General features: G+C 46.3%; 1 protein-coding gene across 5 annotated transcripts in view; it reads left to right on the forward strand.

Annotated features, from left to right (window-relative positions):
• The window catches only part of LOC139530309 (Krueppel-like factor 8), a 105,044-nt gene extending 80,201 nt beyond the window's left edge, over positions 1–24,843 (forward strand). For 3 of the 5 annotated variants that reach the window (XM_071326593.1, XM_071326590.1, XM_071326594.1), the window contains 5 exons: positions 7,366–7,650; positions 8,052–8,289; positions 14,664–14,775; positions 19,335–19,477; positions 20,552–24,843. In XM_071326593.1, the coding sequence (XP_071182694.1) occupies positions 7,366–7,650; positions 8,052–8,289; positions 14,664–14,775; positions 19,335–19,477; positions 20,552–20,733 (960 nt within the window). In that variant the 3' untranslated portion in view covers positions 20,734–24,843. The remainder of the gene's footprint in view (positions 1–7,365; positions 7,651–8,051; positions 8,290–14,663; positions 14,776–19,334; positions 19,478–20,551) is intronic. The other 2 variants (XM_071326592.1, XM_071326591.1) reach the window with 2 other exon arrangements.
• Positions 24,844–25,883: the final 1,040 nt, after the last annotated feature.

Here is a 25,883-nt window from a genome sequence, read left to right on the forward strand (position 1 = left end):
ATCTTTGTTTAGACCAGAGGAAAGAGTGCCTCCTACTGGCCCTCCAACACCACTTCCAGCAGCATCTGGTCTCCCATCCAAGGACTGACCAGGACCAACCCTGCTTAGCTTCAGAAGCAAGCCAGCAGTGGTATGCAGGTATGCAATCAACTACAGCTCAGCATTTAACACCATAGTACCCTCCAAACTCGTCATCAAGCTCGAGACCCTGGGTCTCGACCCCGCTCTGTGCAACTGGGTACTGGACTTCCTGACGGGCTGCCCCCAGGGGGTGAGGGTAGGTAACAACATCTCCACCCCGCTGATCCTCAACACTGGGGCCTCACAAGGGTGCGTTCTGAGCCCTCTCCTGTACTCCCTGTTCACCCACGACTGCGTGGCCCTGCACGCCTCCAACTCAATCATCAAGTTTGCAGACGACACTACAGTGGTAGGCTTGATTACCAACAACGACGAGATGGCCTACAGGGAGGAGGTGAGGGCCCTCGGAGTGTGGTGTCAGGAAAATAACCTCACACTCAACGTCAACAAAACAAAGGAGATGATCGTGGACTTCAGGAAACAGCAGAGGGAGCACCCCCCTATCCACATCGACGGGACAGTAGTGGAGATGGTAGTAAGTTTTAAGTTCCTCGGCGTACACATCACGGACAAACTGAATTGGTCCACCCAAACAGACAGCGTGGTGAAGAAGGCGCAGCAGCGCCTCTTCAACCTCAGGAGGCTGAAGAATTTCGGCTTGTCACCAAAAGCACTCACAAACTTTTACAGATGCACAATCTGTAAAAGTCAGGTCGCAATTGTAAATTGCCAGGTCGCAATTGTAAATGAGAACGTGTTCTCAATTTGCCTACCTGGTTAAATAAAGGTTAAATAAAAAATAAATAAATAAAAAAATCGAGAGCATCCTGTCGGGCTGTATCACCGCCTGGTATGGCAACTGCTCCGCCCACAACCGTAAGGCTCTCCAGAGGGTAGTGAGGTCTGCACAACGTATCACGGGGGGCAAACTACCTGCCATCCCAGACACCTACTCCACCCGATGTCACAGGAAGGCCATAAAGATCATCAAGGACAACAACCACCCGAGCGACTGCCTGTTCACCCCGCTATCATCCAGAAGGCGACGTCAGTACAGGTGCATCAAAGCAGGGACCGAGAGACTGAAAAACAGCTTCTATCTCAAGGCCATCAGACTGTTAAACAGCCACCACTAACATTGAGTGGCTGCTGCCATACATGTAAAAAATGTATCACTAGCCACTTAAACCTCTTGGCGCACGGATCCCTTTAGCAGGATCAACTCTGAATTGCAGAGCGCCAAATTTAAAAAAAAATTACTAAAAATATTTAATTTCATTAACTCACAAGTGCAATATAGCAAAACACAGTTTAGCATGTTGTTAATCCACCTGTCGTGTCAGATTTTGAAAATATGCTTTACAGCGAAAGCAATCCAAGCGTTTGTGTGAGTTTATCGATCACTAGACAAAACATTACAAACACCTAGCACCTTTTGGTCACGAAAGTCAGAAAAGCAATACAATTTATCCCAGTTACACAATAAATGTTATTTTTGTTCGATAAAGATTATTTTTATAACCAAAAACCTCCATTTGGTTTGCGCGTTATGTTCAGAAAACCACAGGCTCGTGCCGGTCCTGAAGGGCAGACGAAAATTCCAAAAAGTATCCGTAATGTTCGTAGAAACATGTTAAACGTTTTTTATAATCAATCCTCATGTTGTTTTTAACATAAATAATCGATAATATTTCAACCGGACGGTAAACTATTCAATACAATAGAGAAAGAAAATGTTGAGCTACCACTTTCGCGCGCAAGAACAAATCAAAGGACATCTGGCTATCCACTGACGCGATTTGATAAATTTCGCTAATTTTTCAGAATAAAAGCTTGACACTGTCTAAAGCCTGTTCACAACCTGTGGAAGCCATTGGAAAAGGAATCTGGTTGATATCCCTTTAAATGGAGGATAGGCAGGCAAAGGAACAGGGATTTTTCAAAATAAGAGGCACTTCCATGTTGGATTTCCTCAGGTTTTCGCCTGCAAAATCAGTTCTGTTATACTCACAGACAATATTTTGACAGTTTTGGAAACTTAAGAGTGTTTTCTATCCTAATCTGTCAATTATATGCATATTCTAGCATCTGGGCCTGAGAAATAGGCCGTTTACATTGGGAACGTTATTTTTCCAAATTCTGCCTCCTAGCGTCAAGAAGTTAAGCAATGCCACTTAATATAATGTTTACATACCCTACATTACTCATCTCATATGTATATACTGTACTCGATACCATCTACTGCATCTTGCCTATGCCGTTCTGTAACATCACTCATTCATATATCTTTATGTACATATTCTTCATCCCTTTACACTTGTGTGTATAAGGTAGTAGTTGTGGAATTGTTAGGTTAGATTATTCGTTGGTTATTACTGCATTGTCGGAACTAGAAGCACAAGCATTTCGCTACACTCTTTTAACATCTGCTAACCATGTGTATGTGACAAATAAAATTTGATTTGATTTGAATGGGGTTTCATTCTGACACAGCCCCTCTCTCTCTTCTGTCAGTGTGTAATGGGCTTTCATTCTGACACAGCCCCTCTCTCTCTCTTCTGTCAGTGTGTAATGGGGTTTCATTCTGACACAGCCCCTCTCTCTCTCTTCTGTCAGTGTGTAATGGGGTTTCATTCTGACACAGCCCCTCTCTCTCTCTTCTGTCAGTGTGTAACGGGGTTTCATTCTGACACAGCCCCTCTCTCTCTCTTCTGTCAGTGTGTAACGGAGTTTCATTCTGACACAGCCCCTCTCTCTCTCTTCTGTCAGTGTGTAACGGGGTTTCATTCTGACACAGCCCCTCTCTCTCTTCTGTCAGTGTGTAATGGGGTGTCATTCTGACACAGCCCCTCTCTCTCTCTTCTGTCAGTGTGTAATGGGGTGTCATTCTGACACAGCCCCTCTCTCTCTCTTCTGTCAGTGTGTAACGGAGTTTCATTCTGATACAGCCCCTCTCTCTCTTCTATCAGTGTGTAATGGGGTTTCATTCTGACACAGCCCCTCTCTCTCTCTTCTGTCAGTGTGTAACGGGGTTTCATTCTGACACAGCCCCTCTCTCTCTTCTGTCAGTGTGTAATGGGGTTTCATTCTGACACAGCCCCTCTCTCTCTCTCTTCTGTCAGTGTGTAACGGGGTTTCATTCTGACACAGCCCCTCTCTCTCTCTCTTCTGTCAGTGTGTAACGGGGTTTCATTCTGACACAGCCCCTCTCTCTCTTCTGTCAGTGTGTAATGGGGTTTCATTCTGACACAGCCCCTCTCTCTCTCTTCTGTCAGTGTGTAATGGGGTGTCATTCTGACACAGCCCCTCTCTCTCTCTTCTGTCAGTGTGTAATGGGGTTTCATTCTGACACAGCCCCTCTCTCTCTCTTCTGTCAGTGTGTAACGGGGTTTCATTCTGACACAGCCCCTCTCTCTCTTCTGTCAGTGTGTAACGGGGTTTCATTCTGACACAGCCCCTCTCTCTCTCTTCTGTCAGTGTGTAACGGGGTTTCATTCTGACAGATTGTTAGGATCTCCATTTGAAATGTTTAGCTGAGAATAGTGGGTGTCTGAGTATTCTTATGAGTCTAAACCATTGGGAAATGTAGGAGAGAGATGGATAGAATAAAACCGAGAGAAGGGGAGAAAAGAGGTAGAGAGATGGAGGGAAGGTGCGGAGGACAAGCAGACTAACATGAGAGGGCGAGGTGAAAGGGTGTGGAACCAGAGAGAGGGACGGAGGGAAGGAAAGGGGGCGAGGGAGGAAGGGAGTGGGTGGGCGTGAAGATATAATGAGGGGAAAAACGAGTCAGCTGATACCTCCATGTTTCCATGGCAACCTGGAGGCCTTTCCCACCCACTCTCCTTCTGTCTCGCTCTCGCTCTCTCTCTCCACCACCCCCACCCACTCCTTTGCTCTCTCGCTCTTTTTTTGACCAATAACATGTAGCCTAGCCTATTTGTTACTATGAACACTGACTGAATTCCTTCTCTTTTCTGGGTCTGCCTGTGGCCACTGTCGTTGTTGTGATGTAGGATAGGCTAGGCTAGTTTTGGTAGAGGGTTTAGAATAGCACATCATTCCTTATAGCTGTCTCTCACTGACAAGTTTGCAGTGTGTGTGTGTGTGTGTGTGTGTGTGTGTGTGTGTGTGTGTGTGTGTGTGTGTGTGTGTGTGTGTGTGTGTGTGTGTGCACGCGCGCATGCATGCATGAGTGCCCCTCTGCCTCCTGGGTTGGGTATGTACTGCCTGGATAGTGGGCACTAGGTAGTGCTCAGATTTGACCGGGCATCTCCATATTGTATCTGGGTGCACTGCCTCAATGCCTCAGTGTTTGAGTTGGGCTTGACCAAGGTTAGGCTTGGCAGGGGTGTGCTATGCTGCTCCCTGCTCAGTGCTCTGTGTTAAGCCGTGCCTGGGCTAGACTAGGCTATGCAGTTTGTCTGTTCTGTTCGCCTCCTTAGAATATCTGGGTTCAGTGTTTGGCCTTTGGGTTGGCCAGGGCAGGGCAAGGCTGTGCTGCTTCTCTCTACCGTTGGGTTCTTTCTCTCCTTCCCTATGCTATGCTGTGTTTTTCTGTACTGCTCCATGCTAGATAGGGCTGCTGTGTGCTGCTCCATGCTGGATAGGGCTGCTGTGTGCTGCTCCATGCTAGATAGGGCTGCTGTGTGCTGCTCCATGCTAGATAGGGCTGTTGTGTGCTGCTCCATGCTAGATAGGGCCGCTGTGTGCTGCTCCATGCTAGATAGGGCTGCTGTGTGCTGCTCCATGCTAGATAGGGCTGTTGTGTACTTCGCCATGCTAGATAGGGCTGCTGTGTGCTGCTCCATGTTAGATAGGGCTGTTGTGTATTTATCCATGCTAGATAGGGCTGTTGTGTGCTGCTCCATGCTAGATAGGGCTGTTGTGTGCTGCTCCATGCTAGATAGGGCTGTTGTGTGCTGCTCCATGCTAGATAGGGCTGTTGTGTGCTGCTCCATGCTAGATAGGGCTGTTGTGTGCTGCTCCATGCTAGATAGGGCTGTTGTGTGCTGCTCCATGCTAGATAGGGCTGTTGTGTGCTGCTCCATGCTAGATAGGGCTGCTGTGTGCTGCTCCATGCTAGATAGGGCTGTTGTGTGCTGCTCCATGCTAGATAGGGCTGTTGTGTGCTGCTCCATGCTAGATAGGGCTGTTGTGTGCTGCTCCATGCTAGATAGGGCTGCTGTGTGCTGCTCCATGCTAGATAGGGCTGCTGTGTGCTGCTCCATGCTAGACAGGGCTGTTGTGTGCTGCTCCATGCTAGATAGGGCCGCTGTGTGCTGCTCCATGCTAGATAGGGCTGTTGTGTACTGCTCCATGCTAGATAGGGCCGTTGTGTGCTGCTGTGTGCTGCTCCATGCTAGATAGGGCTGCTGTGTGCTGCTCCATGCTAGATAGGGCTGCTGTGTGCTGCTCCATGCTAGATAGGGCTGCTGTGTGCTGCTCCATGCTAGATAGGGCTGCTCCATGCTAGATAGGGCTGCTGTGTGCTGCTCCATGCTAGATAGGGCTGCTGTGTACTGCTCCATGCTAGATAGGGCTGCTGTGTACTGCGCCATGCTAGATAGGGCTTCTGTGTACTGCTCCATGCTTTAGGGCTGTGTTGTGTATGCTGTAGCAGGGTGCAGTCAGTGTAGGGCCAGGGGCAGGCTGTTTTATGCTGAATGTATGTCCTACTGTACACCGTGCTTTGTGAGCTAGCATAGTGCTGCTATATGCTCTGCACTTGCCTAGTGATCAGCAGGCAGGGTGCAGTCTGGTGGCACGTTCGAGCGGATCCCTTTTTTTCAAGTCGTTGGTCACCACCTTTCAAAGTGTGTTGCATTCAAGGGGCAAAAAGTTGTCCGACTGTTTGAACTTTACATAAATAATGTGTTCAAAAGGTCATGAGGTTTAGATTGCGGTCGACTGCAATTGTCTGCAGTTGCTTTTCACTAACTTCGTTCTGCAACCATCGCCTACATTGTGTCTTTTTGTTTGACCCATGCAAACGTGACCAAAGACATGACTGAAACAGGAACCTTGCATTTTGCAGTCATTTATGTGTACAGTGGACATTAAGGACACCTTCCTAATATTGAGTTGCACCCCTTTTGTCCCCAGAACAGCCTCAATTCGTTGGGACATGGACTCTACAAGGTGTCAAAAGTGTTCCACAGGGATGCAGGCCCATGTTGACTCCAATGCTTCCCACAGTTGTGTCAAGTTGGCTGGATGTCCTTTGGGTGGTGGACGATTCTTGATACACACAGGAAACTGTTGAACATTAAAAACCCAGCAGTGTTGGAGGTCTTGACACAAGCCGATGCTCCTGGCACCTACTACCATGCCCCGTTGAAAGGCACTTACATATTTTGTCTTGCCATTCACCCTCTGAATGGCACACATACACAATCCATGTCACAATTGTCTCAAGGCTTAAAAATCCTTCTTTAACCTGTCTCCTCCCCTTCATCTACACTGATTGAAGTGGATTTAACAGGTGACATCAATAAGGGATCATCGCTTTCACCTGGTCAGTCTGTCATGGAAATAGCAGGCGTCCTTCATGTTTTGTACACTCAGTGTATACAAATAAATGTGACATTTGAGTCTCTCACTAATTGATTGTACTATGAATCGACACACATAATATGATATAATGATTTCGGTTTTGATCTGAGCTGTTGGAAAACCACATTAGTGTCTTACTTTCGGCTGTCGCTGATGCACCTCCCCCGACTTCACTCCTTGACTTTTGTCTACAGTCGATTGCTTTAGCCTTAACACTCCAACACGCCCGGTGCCTCAGTGCAGGGCTTGGGCAGGGCTGGGCAGGGCCGTTCTCTCATGGCAGTGTGCCAGCTCTAGGTCTGCTGCTCTGTTCTCCACCTCCCAGCTCCACCTCTCCCTCCCAGCTCCCTCTCAGCTCCCAGGGCCCCACACAGCAACCATTGTTCCCCTAACCTCCTTTGCTCTGTCTGTGCAGCCAGAGAGTACAGCTGAACTTTGCTGAGGGGAGAGCAGGGTCGTGTGTGTGTGTGTGTGTGTGTGTGTGTGTGTGTGTGTGTGTGTGTGTGTGTGTGTGTGTGTGTGTGTGTGTGTGTGTGTGTGTGTGTGTGTGTGTGTGTGTGTGTGTGTGTGTGTGTGTGTGTGTGTGTGTGTGTGTGGAGAGAAATAATGTGCTGACTGATCATCTCTCTTTCTTCCTCTCTCCATCGTCTGCCTCCCTATTTATCTCCCTTTCCCTCTCTCTTTTTCTCTCTTCCTCCCTCCATCCTCTCCTCCCCTCCCTCTCTCTAGCAGGCTGAAGTAGGCGAGGAGTGTCCCCAGCCTACAGACCTGAAGATCAAGACAGAGAAGACTCAACCTGTGTCTCCCCCTCCACTCTGCACAGCCACAGACACAACAGCAGACGACTCCTCCCTCCCCCCGGAGGACCAGACGGAACCTGTCGACCTGTCCCTCGGCAAGCCTCGCTCCTCCCTGCCCGTCTCTACGCCGACAGCCAACCCCGTCCCGAGTTCAGTGGCGATGCCCACGCTGTCGGCAACCCCCATCCATACGGTAACCTTTCTAGACACCATGGTAACCACGCCAGTTATTAAGCCAGTCGGCTCGTTAGCTAGCTCCTCTTTTGGAATGATGGGTAGAAGTGTCTGTTGGCTGAAAAGTGAAACCACTCACACATACTGTATTAGGGCCTGCCAAAAATGTGGAAGTCAGGTTCCTATGTCTTATGTAGTAACTGTTAGTTTACAATGTTTTTATTGAAAGGCTTTGTCTTTCAGTTTAATAATCTAATACAGTACTCCCATGCTTGACACAATGTGTGTGTCCAAAATGACACCCTATTCTCCTTTCTGGCTAAAAGTAGTGTACTGTGAATACAGTGCCATTTCAGATGGCCTTGCTCCTCTACATGTATACCCACACTATCCCCTCCCCTCCTCTCCTCTCCTCCACCCATCCATCCCTCCCTCCTCCAGATGCTCTCGCCCGGGTCCATCCTAGCATCCACCCAGGGGGCAGGCGGTCAGCAGATCCTGCATGTCATCCACACCATCCCATCGGTCAACATGCCCAGTAAGATGGGCCAGCTGCAGACCATCCCCGTGGTGGTCCAGTCTCTGCCCGTGGTCTACACCACCATGCCCACGGACGGGGTGGCCACCGCTGCCATCACAGTGCCCCTCATCGGGAGCGACGGGCGCTCGGAGGGATCCGGTGAGTCCGAGGCAGCGGAGGATGGTGCTGTTGTCGAGATGGAGCTTTGGAGGTTTATGTTGTAGATTTTAGTCGTTGAGCATGCGCTCTTGTCCAGAGCATTGAAGCAACGAGGCTGAAACAATCGCAATACGAACGTCATAAGTATAACCTTCTAAAATAAGGATTTGGGAAATGAAATCGTCAAAGTTAAACAGATAATTCACCCACATGACCTGTTAGCATTTTTGCGCTTCGTTTTCGAATCATCTATAAGTAACTTAATTGAGTGAGACAATCTATTTTGAGATACTAAAGGATGATTTGGAAATGAAGCGTGGAAATGCTAATATAGGTACCATTAACTTGCATTGGATTTGTGCCAACAATGCAAAAAATTTGCATTTGGAACAGTGTTTAGGTAAACAAAACAAAAGCATGGATTGCTGTCATACTTTCTCCATAAACTGCTTACAGAGTAAGGAAATCTATGTGTCCTTTTGTAATTTGGGTGAACTGTCCCTTTCATAGAGAAACGATAATAGAGTTCTCTCTGGTCACCTCCTCCTCTTCTCTAGCAGGAAGAAGTAGGTGATTTCTCTCACTTACACGCCGTTCCTCATCTTCCTCACTTTATCGCACAACCGGGTGTCACTTGACCTCTTGAACGGTTTTCTCACAAGCAATACATCTCTCTTGGGTCTCGTCAATGTTAACTCTCTTCAAAACAATCTCACTCTGACATACAAGCTCTTTCTCTCTTTTCCCTCCCTTTCAGTTACAATATCGCACTGTTTCTCGTTCACCCCGTCACGATATCTCACACGTGACCCGTCCCTTACTGTCCTCGTAAGGACGCCTGTCTCTGCACACACGTACACACACACAAACACAAAAAATATATGGCAAATAGAAATCCAATATGGATGGTGTTAAGAGATACACTACCAGAAGTCAGAAGTTGGGGTCACTTAGAAATGTCCTTGTTTTTGAAAGAAAAGCACATTTTTAGTCCATTAAAATAACATCAAATTGATCAGAAATACCGTGAAGACATTGTTAATGTTGTAAATGACTATTGTAGCTCGAAACGACTGATTTTTAATAGAATATCTACATAGGCGTACGGAGGCCCGTTATCAGCAACCATCACTCCTGTGTTCCAATGGCACGTTGTGTTAGCTAATCCAAGTTTATCATTTTAAAAGGCTAATTGATCATTAGAAAACCCTTTTGCAATTATGTTAGTACAGCTGAAAACTGTTGTCCTGATTTAAAGAAGCAATAAAACTGGCCTTCTTTAGACTAGTTGAGTATCTGGAGCATCAGCATTTGTGGGTTCGATTACAGGCTCAAAATGGCCAGAAACAAAGACCTTTCTTCTGAAACTCATCAGTCTATTCTTGTTCTGAGAAATGAAGGCTTTTCCATGCGAGAAATTGCCAAGAAACTGAAGATCTGGTACAGCGCTGAGTACTACTCCCTTCACAGAACAGGTCAAACTGTCTCTAACCAGAATAGAAAGAGGAGTGGGAGGCCCCGGTGCACAACAAAATGGATGCAGAGGACGTGACAAATAAACTCAACATGGGGGAATTCTCACTGGTTGCTCAGGATGAAATAAATTACAAGCTTACCAGAGAGTCAGTTTTTTTCCGTATAGCCTTTACTAAAGGCTAAAACAGTTGCGTGCTTTCGTGAATGGAACAGTTTATTGTTGACACTAATTATTCAAGGTCGCTTAGTTATTTTATTTTAAAACTAAAATGCTTGATTGCATTTCGAATCACGGGTAACTCTATGCTGTGTGATGACATGAACGAATGACTGACTGACTGATACAGTAGCCTATATACGTATTGAACTATAGTAAGTTACGGTATGAAGACTAAACAGGATGCGCTCTTTGGCCTACAGCTCGATGGTGGTTACACAAGGCAGCTATGGGCTACTAATGATAATGACATGACTTAATATTATCATGATGATCATAATAGTAATAACAATAAGAAGGCGATCAAGAAAAATGATTATTAATTCATTATTAGTTAATGATATTATTATTATTATAAATATTATTTTGGGGACAATATGGAACAGTGTAAACAACACTAAATGAATTGTAAGTCATACCAGAGAGGCTGTTCTAATGAAAAACAGTGGAAAGCTTTTATTACAACATAGCAAATGCAGACTGGTGCTCACAGAATCAGCTATTAAACACTTAAACTGGCAACAAAAGCAGGCTGTATAAAGCCAGTCACATTTAACAGCTCGGCTGTTGATTATAGACCTAATTACGTTGGGGTTTCCTCTCTCCTCACTGTTCTTAGACCATAAGTCAAGGGCCGTTTTCTCACCTCCTCTGCTGCTGCCTCCACCACGTTGTTCTCAACACCAATATACTGGTTAACTTTGATATTATTCACACGGCAACGTGGTCTAAGACAAGGCGCCAATTCAACAGCGCACTGACGTTTCAGAACCGCGCACAGCGACCACTATCACACATGGGAGTAAGAGCATTTGTTATAAAAGAATAAGTCCTTAACTATATACAATTTCAGTAGCACATGCCTCGTGAGTTTCCCTAGCTAGTAACCGACGCCGTTATAACCGAACGTCCTAGTGTGTACGAGAGAGTTACAGCCCAGCAGAGGTCTTGTGCGCTGAGAGAGAGACTTGGGCTTTTTTGTCTTTCTTTAATGAAACATTCTCATTTCATTTAAACCTCACCCCCCCCCCCCCCCCTCCCCCCTTAAAACACCAAAATATCTGCTGTACTGCATACATGTACCATACTCACCTTGCCCTCTACACCACAATGCAAAACAACACCACACGTCACAATAACCAAAAACCTCACCACTTCTACAACCGTGTATCCCCCCACCCAACACACCATATCTCCTGAAACGTCTTCACAAGGCCCTTTGCTGTTGTTCTGGGATTGAGTTGCACTTTTCGCACCAAAGTACATTTATTTCTAGGAGACAGAACGCATCTCCTTCCTGAGCGGTATGACAGCTGCGTGGTCCCATGGTGTTTATACTTGCGTACTATTGTTTGTACAGATGAACGTGGTACCTTCAGGCGTTTGGAAATAGCTCCCGAGGATGAACCAAACTTGTGGAGGTATACAATTTCTTTTCTGAGGTCTTGGCTGATTTCTTTAGATTTTCCCATGATGTCAAGCTAAGAGGCACTGAGCTTGAAGGTAGGCCTTGAAATACATCCACAGGTACACCTCCAATTGACTCAAATGATTTCAATTAGTCTATCAGAAGCTTCTAAAGCCAGGACATCATTTTCTGGAATTTTCCAAGCTGTGTAAAGGCACAGTCAACTCAGTGTATGTAAACTTCTGACCCACTGGAATTGTGATACAGTGAATTATAAGTGAAATAATCTGTCTGTAAACAATTGTTGGAAAAATTACTTGTGTCATGCACAAAGTAGATGTCCTAACCGACTTACCAAAACTGTAGTTTGTTAACAAGAAATTCGTGGAGTGGTTGAAAAATTAGTTTTAATGACTCCAACCTAACTGTATGTAAACTTCCGACTTCAACGGTAACTGCCCCGATAGAGGGCATCCTTGTCTAATGCCCTGTCTCACCCAGACTGGCCTACTGAGCCCTCCTCCCACCTTGACCATACATGACACCCCAGCATACAACATCTTCACACAGGTCAAAAACCTCTTCCCAAACCCAAACATCACATTAAACAGATACTCATGGTCCACTCTATCAAAAGCCTTCTCGTGATCTAAAGAGACCAGTTCAAAGTTCACATTAGAAACTCTCGACAAGTCCAACATGTCCCTGATTTAAGAACAAGTTGTCCATAATTGAGCGTACCGGGACACAATATGTCTGGTCCTTGTGTACTATAGAGTCCAGATGGGATTTCAGTCTATTAGCGAGGACCTTGGCAAATATCTTGTAATCCGCACAGAGCAATGCCACAGGCCTCCAGCTCTTAAGCCCCCTTTTTTGGGCAGGAGAGTCAGAGCCACCCGACAGCAGCTCATCGGCAACTCTCCTACCCCGACGCACTCACGCAAAAGAAGTCCAGTCCAGTCCAATTATTCCCCTTTTTTTTTTTTTTTAACTCCACAGGGAGTCAATCGACCCCCGGTGCACGGCCGGGGTCATCTGGGTTACGGCCTCTGCCAGTTCATGGGACAACAGAGGAATGTCCATTTCATCCCTCTGTGCCAGAGAGAGCTTAGGGAGTTCTGCAAACAAAACCTGAGCACACATAGGATCACACAGTTCTGCCCTATACAACTCAGTATAAAACTCCACAGTCCGCTCTCGCATCTCCCCCACCACAGAGGTCACCCGCCCATCCGAAAGCCGTGGACAACACATACCCTTGGCTTCACCACTCTGTCTTTCCAAACTAAAGAAGAAGGAGCTGGGAGGATAGGATGCCTGCCGAGGCCTTGGTGAAATAGACAGACAAGCCATGGTTATGTGGTGATCTGAAAACCCCCACCGGGAGAATGGTAGCGCCCAACAGCCTATTGCTTTGATTCCTGGACAGGTAAAATCGATCAAGCCGGGCTGCACTCACCCTAGTTCCAAAGGCCTTCACCCATGTATACTGTCTTGTGTTGGAACGTCTAGTCCAAATATCCACTAGGTCAAACTTAAGGATCTGCCTCTTTTTTTCAATTTTCGCCTAAATGACATACCCAAATCTAACTGCCTGTAGCTCAGGCCTGTATCTGCCTAAAAACCTGCTGACAGTACACGAAACCACTAGCAACTTTACCAAAACGACCCTTTCCCCCCCCTTTTTTTATCATCCGTAATAAACAGAGGCAAATTTGCAACTACCACCCTGGTCGAGGGGGTAGAAAGATGAGAAATTGGCACCAACACACCCCTTACAAATATTCCACTAGCAATGAGCCTACCTACCAAATTTGCTCTTTTCATGAACAGAACCACAGCTTTGTTCATTCTGGAAGCGGGATGTATAAATTCAGCTCCTACCTGTTCGCCGACCGCAAAGCAGAGCCTTAATTCCATTCTCAGGAACACACCTGAATCCATGCCGTAACGACAGCGTCTCCTCCGCACTAGGCTGCGAAGGAAACTAAAACTCTGTCCTCTTCCACCCTAACTTTGAGAGTAAACCGTGGCAGAATACCTGACCACTGTGGCTGACCCAAACTTAAGGAAAGCGTTGACTATGTACAGACTCGGCGAGCATAGCCATGCTATTGCGAAAGGCCGCCGTAGGCAGACCTGGCTCTCAAGAGAAGACAGGCTATGTGAACACCGCCCACAAAACGAGGTGGAAACTGAGCTGCACTTCCTAACCTCCTGCCAAATGTATGACCATATTAGAGACACATATTTCCCTCAGATTACACGGATCCACAAAGAATTCAAAAACAAACCCAATTTTGATAAACTCCCATATCTACTGGGTGAAACACCACAGTGTTCCATCACAGCAGCAACATTTGTGACCTGTTGCTACAAGAAAAGGTCAACCAGTGAAGAACAAACACCATTGTAAATACAACCCATACTTATGTTTATTTATTTTCCCTTTTGTACTTTAACCATTTGCACATCGTTACAACACTGTATATAGACATAATATGACATTTGAAATGTCTTGATTCTTTTGGAACTTCTGTGAGTGTAATGCTTACTGTACATTTGTATTGTTTATTTCACTTTTGTTTATTATCTAGTTCACTTACTTTGGCAATGTTAACATATGTTTCCCGTGCCAATAAAGCCCTTAAATTGAGAGAGAGAGAGAGAGAGCAGCGGTGAGGAGGGTATGTGTGACGGGAGGTGGTTTATAGAGACTCAAAGGAGATTTTATTCGTTGAATGAGGTGGGTTGCAGTAATAATAGGTGTGGGGGGGGGGGGGGGGGGGGGTTGTTCATGCACAAAGGACAGTTATTTACCCCGCCCCAATCCCAACCCCATCGTCACTACACCCCCACCCCCTCGCATCCTCAGGGAAGAGAAACTTTGAACAATGCAGTCGCCACATTCTGACCCACTAAGAGAGGGAGGGATGGGGGTAGGGGAAAGGGGGGGGTTCACAAATACAATCACCGGCCTCCGCAGCACAGCCAACCACACCTAAGTATAATGGGAATTCTCTCACACCCAAATAAAAATTCTAATCAACTCAGCTGGGATGGCCTGGCTTACCTTTTGTGTTGCCAAGCACTGTGTGTTATGGTGGTTGGATTTAAGTTGCTAACCCCCTGTTGTTTTTTGCCTTTCTCTCCCCCCCCTCTCTCTCTCTGTAAACCTTTCCATCTTCCTCTACATTGTCCATTTCTTTTCTCCCCATCTTTCTTGCGTCCTCTCTCTTCCCCTCTCCGTTTATCCATCTTTTCCTCTAGTGCGTATCAAGCCTGGCTCGGCGTCCCCAGTGGAGTACCAGAGTGACAGTGATGTGGAGAGTGGGACAGAGTCGGGTTCTGCTTCCTTCAGTACCCCGGGACTGGACACAGGGTGAGTGTCATAGACTGGAAGGTGGTGGTTCTGTAGGGCTCATCCTCTAGTACACAGGGTGGTGGTTCTGTAGGGCTCATCCTCCAGGACACAGGGTGGTGGTTCTGTAGGGCTCATCCTCCACAGGGTGGTGGTTCTGTAGGGCTCATCCTCCACAGGGTGGTGGTTCTGTAGGGCTCATCCTCCAGTACACAGGGTGGTGGTTCTGTAGGGCTCATCGTCCACAGGGTGGTGGTTCTGTAGGGCTCATCCTCCACAGGGTGGTGGTTCTGTAGGGCTCATCCTCCAGTACACAGGGTGGTGGTTCTGTAAGGGCTCATCCTCCACAGGGTGGTGGTTCTGTAGGGCTCATCCTCCAGTACACAGGGTGGTGGTTCTGTAAGGGCTCATCCTCCAGGACACAGGGTGGTGGTTCTGTAGGGCTCATCCTCCAGTACACAGGGTGGTGGTTCTGTAGGGCTCATCCTCCACAGGGTGGTGGTTCTGTAGGGCTCATCCTCCAGTACACAGGGTGGTGGTTCTGTAGGGGTCATCTTCCAGTACACAGGGTGGTGGTTCTGTAGGGCTCATCCTCCAGTACACAGGGTGGTGGTTCTGTAGGGCTCATCCTCCAGTACACAGGGTGGTGGTTCTGTAGGGCTCATCCTCCAGTACACAGGGTGGTGGTTCTGTAGGGCTCATCCTCCAGTACACAGGGTGGTGGTTCTGTAAGGGCTCATCCTCCAGTACACAGGGTGGTGGTTCTGTAGGGCTCATCCTCCAGTACACAGGGTGGTGGTTCTGTAAGGGCTCATCCTCCAGTACACAGGGTGGTGGTTCTGTAGGGCTCATCCTCCAGTACACAGGGTGGTGGTTCTGTAGGGTTCATCCTCCAGTACTCAGGGTGGTGGTTCTGTAGGGCTCATCCTCCAGTACACAGGGTGGTGGTTCTGTAGGGCTCATCCTCCAGTACACAGGGTGGTGGTTCTGTAGGGCTCATCCTCCAGTACACAGGGTGGTGGTTCTGTAGGGCTCATCCTCCAGTACACAGGGTGGTGGTTCTGTAAGGGCTCATCCTCCAGTACACAGGGTGGTGGTTCTGTAGGGCTCATCCTCCAGTACACAGGGTGGTGGTTCTGTAAGGGCTCATCCTCCAGTACACAGGGTGGTGGTTCTGTAGGGCTCATCCTCCAGTACACAGGGTGGTGGTTCTGTAGGGCTCATCCTCCAGTACACAGGGTGGTGGTTCTGTAGGGCTCATCCTCCAGTACACAGGGTGGTGGTTCTGTAGGGCTCATCTTCCAGTACACAGGGTGGTGGTTCTGTAGGGCTCATCCTCCAGGACACATGGTGGTGGTTCTGTAGGGCTCATCCTCCAGGACACAGGGTGGTGGTTCTGTAGGGCTCATCCTCCAGGACACAGGGTGGTGGTTCTGTAGGGCTCATCCTCCAGTACACAGGGTGGTGGTTCTGTAGGGCTCGTCCTCCAGTACACAGGGTGGTGGTTCTGTAGGGCTCATCCTCCAGTACACAGGGTGGTGGTTCTGTAGGGCTCATCCTCCAGTACACAGGGTGGTGGTTCTGTAGGGCTCATCCTCCAGTACACAGGGTGGTGGTTCTGTAGGGCTCATCCTCCAGTACACAGGGTGGTGGTTCTGTAGGGCTCATCCTCCAGTACACAGGGTGGTGGTTCTGTAGGGCTCATCCTCCAGTACACAGGGTGGTCGTTCTGTAGGGCTCATCCTCCAGTACACAGGGCGGTGGTTCTGTAGGGCTCATCCTCTAGTACACAGGGCGGTGGTTCTGTAGGGCTCATCCTCCAGTACACAGGGCGGTGGTTCTGTAGGGCTCATCCTCCAGTACACAGGGCGGTGGTTCTGTAGGGCTCATCCTCCAGTACACAGGGCGGTGGTTCTGTAGGGCTCATCCTCCAGTACACAGGGTGGTGGTTCTGTAGGGCTCATCCTCCAGTACACAGGGTGGTGGTTCTGTAGGGCTCATCTTCCAGTACACAGGGTGGTGGTTCTGTAGGGCTCATCCTCCAGTACACAGGGTGGTGGTTCTGTAGGGCTCATCCTCCAGTACACAGGGTGGTTGTTCTGTAGGGCTCATCCTCCAGGACACAGGGTGGTGGTTCTGTAGGGCTCATCCTCCAGTACACAGGGTGGTGGTTCTGTAGGGCTCATCCTCCACAGGGTGAGTGTCAGATTATTGCTATCACAATTTCAACAGACATTTGTGGGGCACATAACGAGGATAGTTTGCAGTCCTGATATAGGAGTAGGGTTTTACAGGAAGAGTGTATTATTGGAGAATAATGATATAGGGTGAATTTGCTTCTTCATTGGGGGTTTGGCTGTGGTGAGCTGGACCCGTCCCTCCTCTCTCCTCTCCACTCTCTGGCGCTAATTACATTACTGCAGCACTGCTCTGCTCTGGACACTTATGTAACCCCTGAACACTGGAGGAGAGGAGAGACGTGTGCGTGTGTGTGCGTGTGCGTGTGTGCGTGTGCGTGTGTGTAGTGAGGCAGCAACAGGGGAGACCGAGCTCCACTCTATCTATCTGAAATGTAGGGTGTGTGCTTGGAGAGTTCACTTAGCTGTGTGTGTGTTGCTGGGCAGGGTTGTCCCAGAACCAGGTGTAAACAAGATGACGTAATGCAGTTTGCCATCACACCTCCTCATAAATGGTTTGGAGAGAGAAAAGGAGAGGGGTGAGTCGGTGTGTTCAGCGGGCAGGATAGGATGAAGGAGGAATTACATTAGCTCTATTTGTGCTGGTTTGGTGTGTTTGAGCTAATGGCTGGGCAGAGGAAACCAAGAGAAAGGAAGAGAGAGAGGAGGAAAGGGTGTTAACTAGTTGGCAGGCAGGGTGGAGACAGTGAATGGCAGCGAGGAACAGGGAGGTTGGGAGGGAGAGGAAGTGAAGGAGGGGAGATGGAAAGATGGACAGAAAAAAAACAGGAGAGTGGGAGGGGGAGAAGAGAGAGAGAGAGAGAGAGAGGGGGGGGAGAGAGAGAGAGAAGGAGAGATCAGCTTTGAACTGGAAGCTGTCTAACTGTATGGGTTTTTGTTACTGTCTAGCGCTCTCTGGTGGCTGTGACCTGTAAATTCACCCAGGGACCACACATCACTAGGAGATGTGATGAACCTGAACAATAGACTTAATTAGCAGTGATTATTCAGAGTCAGGCTCTGTTAAGGCGTCAGCATGCATTCAGTTCGGCTGGCGCCTAGCTGACCTCGGCTAGGCGAACCAAACAAGTGTGGTCGCATACTCCGTTAAAAGACCTTCGCTTGAAAACTAGAAAAAAGCGGCAAAAGTACTGTTTGTCCATTTTGAGACTCCATAGCCACTTAAAGGGAAAAGTCAGTTAAGAACAAATTCTTATTTACAATGACGGCCTACACGGCCAAACCCTAACCAGGACGGCAATTGTGCGCCGCTCTATGGGACTCCCGATCACGGCCGGTTGTGATACAGCCCGGGATCGAACCAGGGTCTGTAGTGATGCCTCTAGCACTGCATTGCCTTAGACCGCTGCGCCACTCAGGAGCCCCAATATTGTCTCGCAGAACAAAACGTATAAGATCTCCTAAGCTTGTGTTAACCTCAGACCATATTTTGGGCGTTTATCCCAAAAACCCTTTCCCGTTGATTTTCCCCATAGGAAAGGCTGAACCAACCAGAGGGGAGTCATTTCAGGGTTTTAGGACTACAAGCTGGAGAGCTCTATAGGTGTTACATCATAGATGTTTCCTTCCAGGGTTAGTTGGGACATAGACAGTATGGGTGGGGCTGGAGAGGTAAAGGTGTTACATCATAGTCGTTTCCTTCCAGGGTTATTTGGAACATAGACAGTATGGGTGGGGCTGGAGAGGTAAAGGTCATATGTAGAACATGTCTGATTGCGTAACACTAACAGTTCATATTCAGGTAGCTAGCTGCTTTCTAGTAATCCTGCTAATACATTCTGTCATTTCACTAAGTACATGACTCAATGCATGTCACTCCAGCCTTACCCATATCATGACAGGTCTACTCTCTCTCTCTCTCTCTTCCGTTGTTTCTCTCGCCATTTCTTTCCTTCTCTCTCTCTCTCCGTTGTTTCTCTCGCCATTTCTTTCCTTCTCTCTCTCTCTCTTCCGTTGTTTCTCTCGCCATCTCGTTCCTTCTCTCTCTCTCTCTTCCGTTGTTTCTCTCGCCATCTCTTTCCTTCTCTCTCTCTCTCTCTCTTCCGTTGTTTCTCTCGCCATCTCTTTCCTTCTCTCTCTCTCTCTCTTCCGTTGTTTCTCTCGCCATCTCTTTCCTTCTCTCTCTCTCTCTCTTCCGTTGTTTCTCTCGCCATCTCTTTCCTTCTCTCTCTCTCTCTCTTCCATTGTTTCTCTCTCCATCTCTTTCCTTCTCTCTCTCTCTCTCTTCCGTTGTTTCTCTCTCCATCTCGTTCCTTCTCTCTCTCTCTCTTCCATTGTTTCTCTCTCCATCTCTTTCCTTCTCTCTCTCTCTCTTCTGTTGTTTCTCTCTCCATCTCTTTTCCTTCTCTCTCTCTCCTTTGCCTTCCCCTCTCCCTCTCTCAGGTCAGGCGTAGACATGGACATGCAGGTGGATCCTGATTCGCCGGATATGAAGAGGAGGCGTGTCCATATGTGTGACTATGATGGCTGTAACAAGGTGTACACCAAGAGCTCACACCTCAAAGCCCACCGCAGGATACACACAGGTAGCACACACACTGACCCTGTCCCACCCACATACTAATCTCTAGCCAATGGCTGACCCAGGACCCACATTTTGTAGCCAATGAATAGACACTTAATGTCGATCTATACTAGAGCTTCTTATCTTATTGGTTTTTACCTAAAGTACTGCCTCTCCGAATGACATTTTCTCTTATAAATCCATCTGTGGAGACAGTAGATGGAAATGGCTTGCATTGTTCCCACGGACACGCTAGTATTTTCTTCTGAGTCTGTCTGACGTAGGATGTGAAATCTGGGATGTCCCTCTTACCATTTAATTCGCTCTTCCGACTGTCCATCAACTCCTCGCTGAACCCTACATCATGGACAAAGCACGTGCCTGCAAATCGTTACATCGTAGCGCAGCAGGAGAGAGTGGTTTCATCACGGTAGCACATTCAGAGATTGATTTATAGGCATTCATCTAAAATCATTTGAAACAAAACACTTTCTGTTTGTCATAGATGGACAATATTAATATGAGATGAAAGGCTAGTTCCTAGCTCTGTGAGACGTTCACAGTGATGAGACACAGGAAGCCAAGCTAGAGCTCTGAGACGTTCACAGCGATGAGACACAGGAAGCCAAGCTCGAGCTCTGTGAGACGTCCACAGCGATGAGACATTTGGATCAGGAGAGACCTTTAGAAAATAAATAAGATCTTATAGTCATTTTATCATTTGATGATGCTATATTTAGAAAGCATATGTCATTTCAAGACTTATTCAAAGTGTTGTTGAAAAGGAAATACATCATACAAAAATGTTCCTATTTTTATATTTTTTGCATATTTTTACTTTGTACTTGAGCTTGTGTCCTCAAAAGTGACTTCACCTCAGCAATGTATAACTATTTTTACCAGAAAGGTGAGATTTGAACCTTTCTTGGAGTATGCATTATTACTAGTTATTGTGCATGGCCCTCTCATGATAAATAATTACTTTTGGGGATTTCTTAGGTTACATTTTAGATTACATTCAGTTTGATTTAACTGGTTTTAAACCAATGTTTACACAATCAATCAACCAATCATCTCCATATCTTCTTCCCTGTAGGAGAGAAGCCGTACCACTGTACATGGGAGGGCTGTACCTGGAGGTTCGCCCGGTCAGACGAGCTGACGCGACACTTCCGTAAACACACGGGCATCAAGCCCTTCCGCTGCACCGACTGTGACCGCTCCTTCTCCCGGTCTGACCACCTAGCCCTGCACCGGAGACGCCACGTCATGATGTGAACCATGACCGCTGACCCCTGACCTTTGACCTTTAAACCTTAAACCCCCTGCTACCTTCGCCCTCCAACCCATCACCTCCCTCCCCAGCCCCCCTCGGGACTCAGATGGAACTCAAATGGGAGGGCCTGAACTCTGACCCCTAGAGGTTCTCTGCTGTGTCACTTCCTTTGGCTGTTCCCCCTCCTCTCCTCTCTCTAAAAAAGAACCAAGGTTAAGACAACATACATTTTCCACGCGGGAGCGTTAGAAAATAAACTCATACATTGGACCAACACTGATTCTACAGGATTACCATTGAAAACGTCACCAGTGGTCAAGAAATCAAGTAATAAAGTGGCGGTAGATCATTTGAAAAACATTTACATCAATAGAATGACCGTAAAACAGTTATGTTATGTGTTTGCAGAATAGTTAGCTGAAGTTCACTACGATTGTGTTTATTTTCCACTTTGATGGCGAGCTTTCTGTACTGCTAAAATTCCCTTTCAGTCATTTTTGATCGCATTGCTGGTCCATTGTTTAGTCCTAGTCTTCTCTACGCCCACGCCTCGTCCTCCATTTTGAACTGTGGGTCATCGTGGAGATCATTACATTCAAGAGGTGGAGAATGAAGATCCCAAAAGGATGACAAGAGTTTGTTGTTTTCTGGTTGCTTAGCACCTGAAGGGGTAGTCCACGACTCTCATACCCCACAGCTTACCTCCTCGTTTCTCCCTCACACCCCACGCAGTGTGCACACAGCCAGAGGCCATCTACTTCAACAGCACCCTATCCATCCAGAAGATCGACTAGGGAAGACAAACCAGGGATAGAGCAGAGAGAGATGGACAGGCTGGACTGAGAGAGAGACCGAGGACATACTTTGAAATGATGCAGGGTTACCTACATCACACACTCGGCGCAGAGCAAGAAGAGGAGTGGGACAGAGAGGAGGTGGAGGAGGCAGGGAAGGATATGTGGCTTTTGTTTCAGTTTTGTTTATTTGAGAGGGGAAAACACTTCAGAGATTACTTTTCAGCTGTCGAGCAACTGTTTACTGTGTCTGATCATCTTCTGTTAACCTGCGCTGCGTGCATGGGCTAGCCGTCTGTACGTGTGTGTGATTGTGTGTGAGCGTTAGTGTAGTGTGTGCTATTTAAAGACAGTTGATGATGCATCGTGTCCTCTCCTCCGTACATATAATTTCCTCAGCAGAGTCAGCAGACCCCTCGGGTGTGGCGGTGTAGAAATGTCTTATTCGGTCTTATTCAACCCCCTTCCGCTCCATTTCTCCGCTCCCCCATCTCCTGAAACAGGGAGCTACAAGACTGTGAAGAATTCTGTTTTATTAATAGTTTCAATCAGAAATGAAATCATGTTCACTTGCCCCACAGTTATAGCTTGTTGTTCAGTAACAGTATTTGTGTTGTTTAAAAAAAAAAAGGCCTTCTGTAGTTTTTCTCATTTTCTTCTCTTTCTCTTTGCTAATGATTGGCTCGTAACATAATAACATCCCTTTTTTTTTTGTGACTATTTCATATCCTTAGATTGTGCTTGAGGCTGTAAAAGTAGAACAAGAAAAAGGTTGAGATTACAAACTAGGGGAGCTTGTGTTTGTGCGCGTAACAAATAATCCGAGCTGAGGAGTTTAGAAGGGTGTGTTTGGTGCAGCAGTGTGTTACCTCTCGCCCGTCGGAGCCTTAATGAATCAAAGTCAATCTGAGAAACTCTGTTTTTCGAAACGCACGTTTGTTTTGGGCTTCAGGGTTACCCCGGGGAAACGGGGTCTCATTGCCCCCCGACGACACGTCGCGAGGCACTCTGTTGTTACGAGCATTCCTGCCCATTTCGACCCAGATCAGGGCCTGTATTCACAAAGGGTCTCAGAGTAGGAGTTCTCGATCCATATTATCATATTCATTATTATCTAAAAGGCTAAACTGATCCTAGATCAGTGCTCCTACTCTGAGCCTGACTGATCTCCATGTCTTAAGGTGGCTGTTTTTAGCTCCTGCTCTCTTGTGTTCACTTGATTATGCAACCTCCACAGACCTGGCTCCTAGCGCTGGTTGAATATTTGTTGCTACTGGAACATATACAGCACTCGCTACTAAGCACTGTTCTGGAGTCAGTGGTAATGTACATCTTGCTACTGGGACGTACACAAACCTCCCTCTTAAGCGCTGTTCTGAAGTCAGTGGCTAAGTACAGCTCCTATGGTACATGCATACTAAAGAACATGTAAACATAGTGTTTGGGTCACTCCCTAGCAGTCGCAGCAGCCATCATCATTTCAAAACGCTGGCTAAATAAAACATGATTGAATTTAAGATCCTTTTTCTCTTGACAATATAAAAACAAAGTGCAGATAATAATGCTTTTCTAACTGGGAACCCAGCCTTGGTGTGAGTTGAGTTGAGCGCATGCCTGAAGCAGAGAGGGATCTTATTGGTCCACACAGAGCAATGCAATGTTCCTATGAGTTTCTATCATTCTCTGCTTCAACTCCTAGCAATGTTACTAAGCACATCTTTCTAGAAGAGGACATGCCTTTGATTGCATCTTGTTATTCGATGGTATTAGACATTAAGGACTATGAGAAATGAATTAAAGAACAAGACGTGTACATACTGTATATAATCAAAAAGTCCATAATAAATGTAACAGGTGGAGTTCTATTTTTAACACTGACTAGACAATGTGAAAAATATCTTTTTTTCTTTGATTTACAACTGAAATGCTGAAATGTGTTATAAAAAAAAAAAAAAAATTTATGTCCTAAAAATCAGTCCCATTTGTGTTGTGCACATTTTGTTTTTGTGAAGTTGGCAAGCATGTCGGTGTGATCATGGTGCCCTAACCTAACAGTCCTAATGACCTGCAACCCGCAACAACAAAAACATGAAGGACCGTCTCAACCTGAACAACCGTCCAAAATGGCACCCTACTCCCTAATGCACTTCTTTCGACCAGGGCCCCTAGGGCTTTGGTTAAAAGTAGTGCACTATATAGGGAATATGGGGCCATTTAGGACGTACCCAGAGTTGAAAATATCTGTTATCATTGGTCAAACCCACCTCACCGCATTGATGCGTACAATATAAGTACCCCTTTAATGTCCATTGTGATGTATTACTCCATATACCACAAAGAAAACAATGCCATAATACATCAATACAGTACGCCAATATAGAAATGTTCTGTCCAACAAAAGATAGATCCATCTATGGTTTAGACATGGCAGCATACCACTTAAGACTTGATGACCCTCAATACTGTACTGTATTTGTACAAGCCCATTTATCCACTTCACTAGTCACCCCTCACTTAAACAATATGGCACCACATAATGTAAGGGTGGATTGATTGTGTGTGTGTGTGTGTGCATGTGTGTATAAGTGTGTGAGTGTGCCTCTTCTTATCATTAATCAAAACTCCTTTTCTTAAAGTAACTGTCTAGTATTGACAGATTTTCATGACATATCGCCTATAATTAATAACAATGAGTGAAATTGTTTTACTTTCCTGTTTGTTTTAATTAATTATGTTAAAATGCAGGTTTTCTGCATTGCAATGGTGTCGGTGTACCCCAACGACAGAATGGTATGGGCGTATACCGGTCATTAAAAATATTCGTGCCAGTAGACCGCTGATTGGCCAGCTCATCCTTCTTCAGGAGGATGACATCATCCTCTATGAGGAAATGGCAAGCATTTTTTAAACGGTCTGTTTGAGATACACATTTGAGCTGGGTTTTTTAAAGAAAAAAATCTCCAAATTATGCTTTGGCCACAAATACAAGTATTGGATGAGTCAACAACATTATTTAGGTATGGGTTAACAGAATAGATTTTCACTGGACACTTACTTTAACAACCAGAATTGTAGGTATTTTATATTGAAAGCATTAACTTTTGGGCCAGTACTATATTACTCAGTGCAATGCAGTTATTGTTATTGTCATTAATATTATTTGTTTTGTATTTGTACAGAACAAATGTGTAAAGATCAGTGAGGAAGAACGTGAGCTTTTTGATACTGTGAGAAATGGTGTTTCATTAAGTCTGTTTCCCCCTGTACAGTTGAGATTTACCCCACTCCTTTTATAGAATAAAAGGTTTTTGGTGCAGATTTTTGATGCAATGTCTTTATTGTTGACTACGGGTGAAATGTTCATAGTGCAAAAGAATTGTATCCTGGTGGAACTTGCATGATCACTGCATTCACCATTGAAGAAAGTTACATAGAATGGTGAATGCCGGGATCAGGCTGGTTGCCAAGGCTAAAATAATCGTGCAAAGTGTAAAAATGACCATGAACCTCATTTATAATCGGGCTGCATGATTGAAAACTTTTCTTCGACAACGTGCATTGCAATGAGGCGACTATTTATGTATTGCTCAGTTTACTATACTCCAGTTAAATAAGCGCCTCCTTATAACGCACAAGAAAAGTTTCAAATTAAATCACACTGCAAGATAAGTCCTTTTTTTTATACTTTACGCAAATATTTTGCATGACAAAGATGAATATGACGGAATATTAAATATTATTTGACAAGAAAAAATGACGGTTAAGAGTGACTTTTGGGACAGTGGGAAGAATAACTTGCATGAGAGTAATATAGTCAACCTCATGGGGGAGCGCTATGACAGAGAATGATGCACAAGTGGTGATGGTGCCTGTGAAGCTGCACTGCCTCACAGACTGTTTATGCAACTCCGCCCATTCTTTTTGCTGGCTATTTGTCAACCTAATGCAGCAAGTACAACAACTGTTAAACTGCTTAGCTACCTATTTTCTGTGAAGCAATTAGCTAATCGCAAACTGTAATTTAGCTGGCTGGTTAGATAGTTCTAACTATCTTTGCATCTAACACAACGCAGGCTCCTCCCAGGCTGATCAGAGCACTTAGAGGCCTTAACTAGAGTTGATGTCCGAGCCCCAGTGGAAATCAAATTAGCATAATACAACAATCCCCATAAAGAATCTGTCAATTTGAACTAGAGATGCATCTTGGTGAATCCGCCGCACCCGCCAATGTCGCGCTTCCGCATCTGCGGTGAAAGGAGACAGAGCTAGAGCCATGTTTGTCAGACCACGAGACCAAAATAATTGTCTGTAGCATCCGAATGGTTTGGCCTCCGAAACTATTATGATAGTGTTCTCCG

The sequence above is a fragment of the Salvelinus alpinus genome, chromosome 9, assembly GCF_045679555.1.
Source record: "Salvelinus alpinus chromosome 9, SLU_Salpinus.1, whole genome shotgun sequence".
NCBI classification, from domain to species: domain Eukaryota; kingdom Metazoa; phylum Chordata; class Actinopteri; order Salmoniformes; family Salmonidae; genus Salvelinus; species Salvelinus alpinus.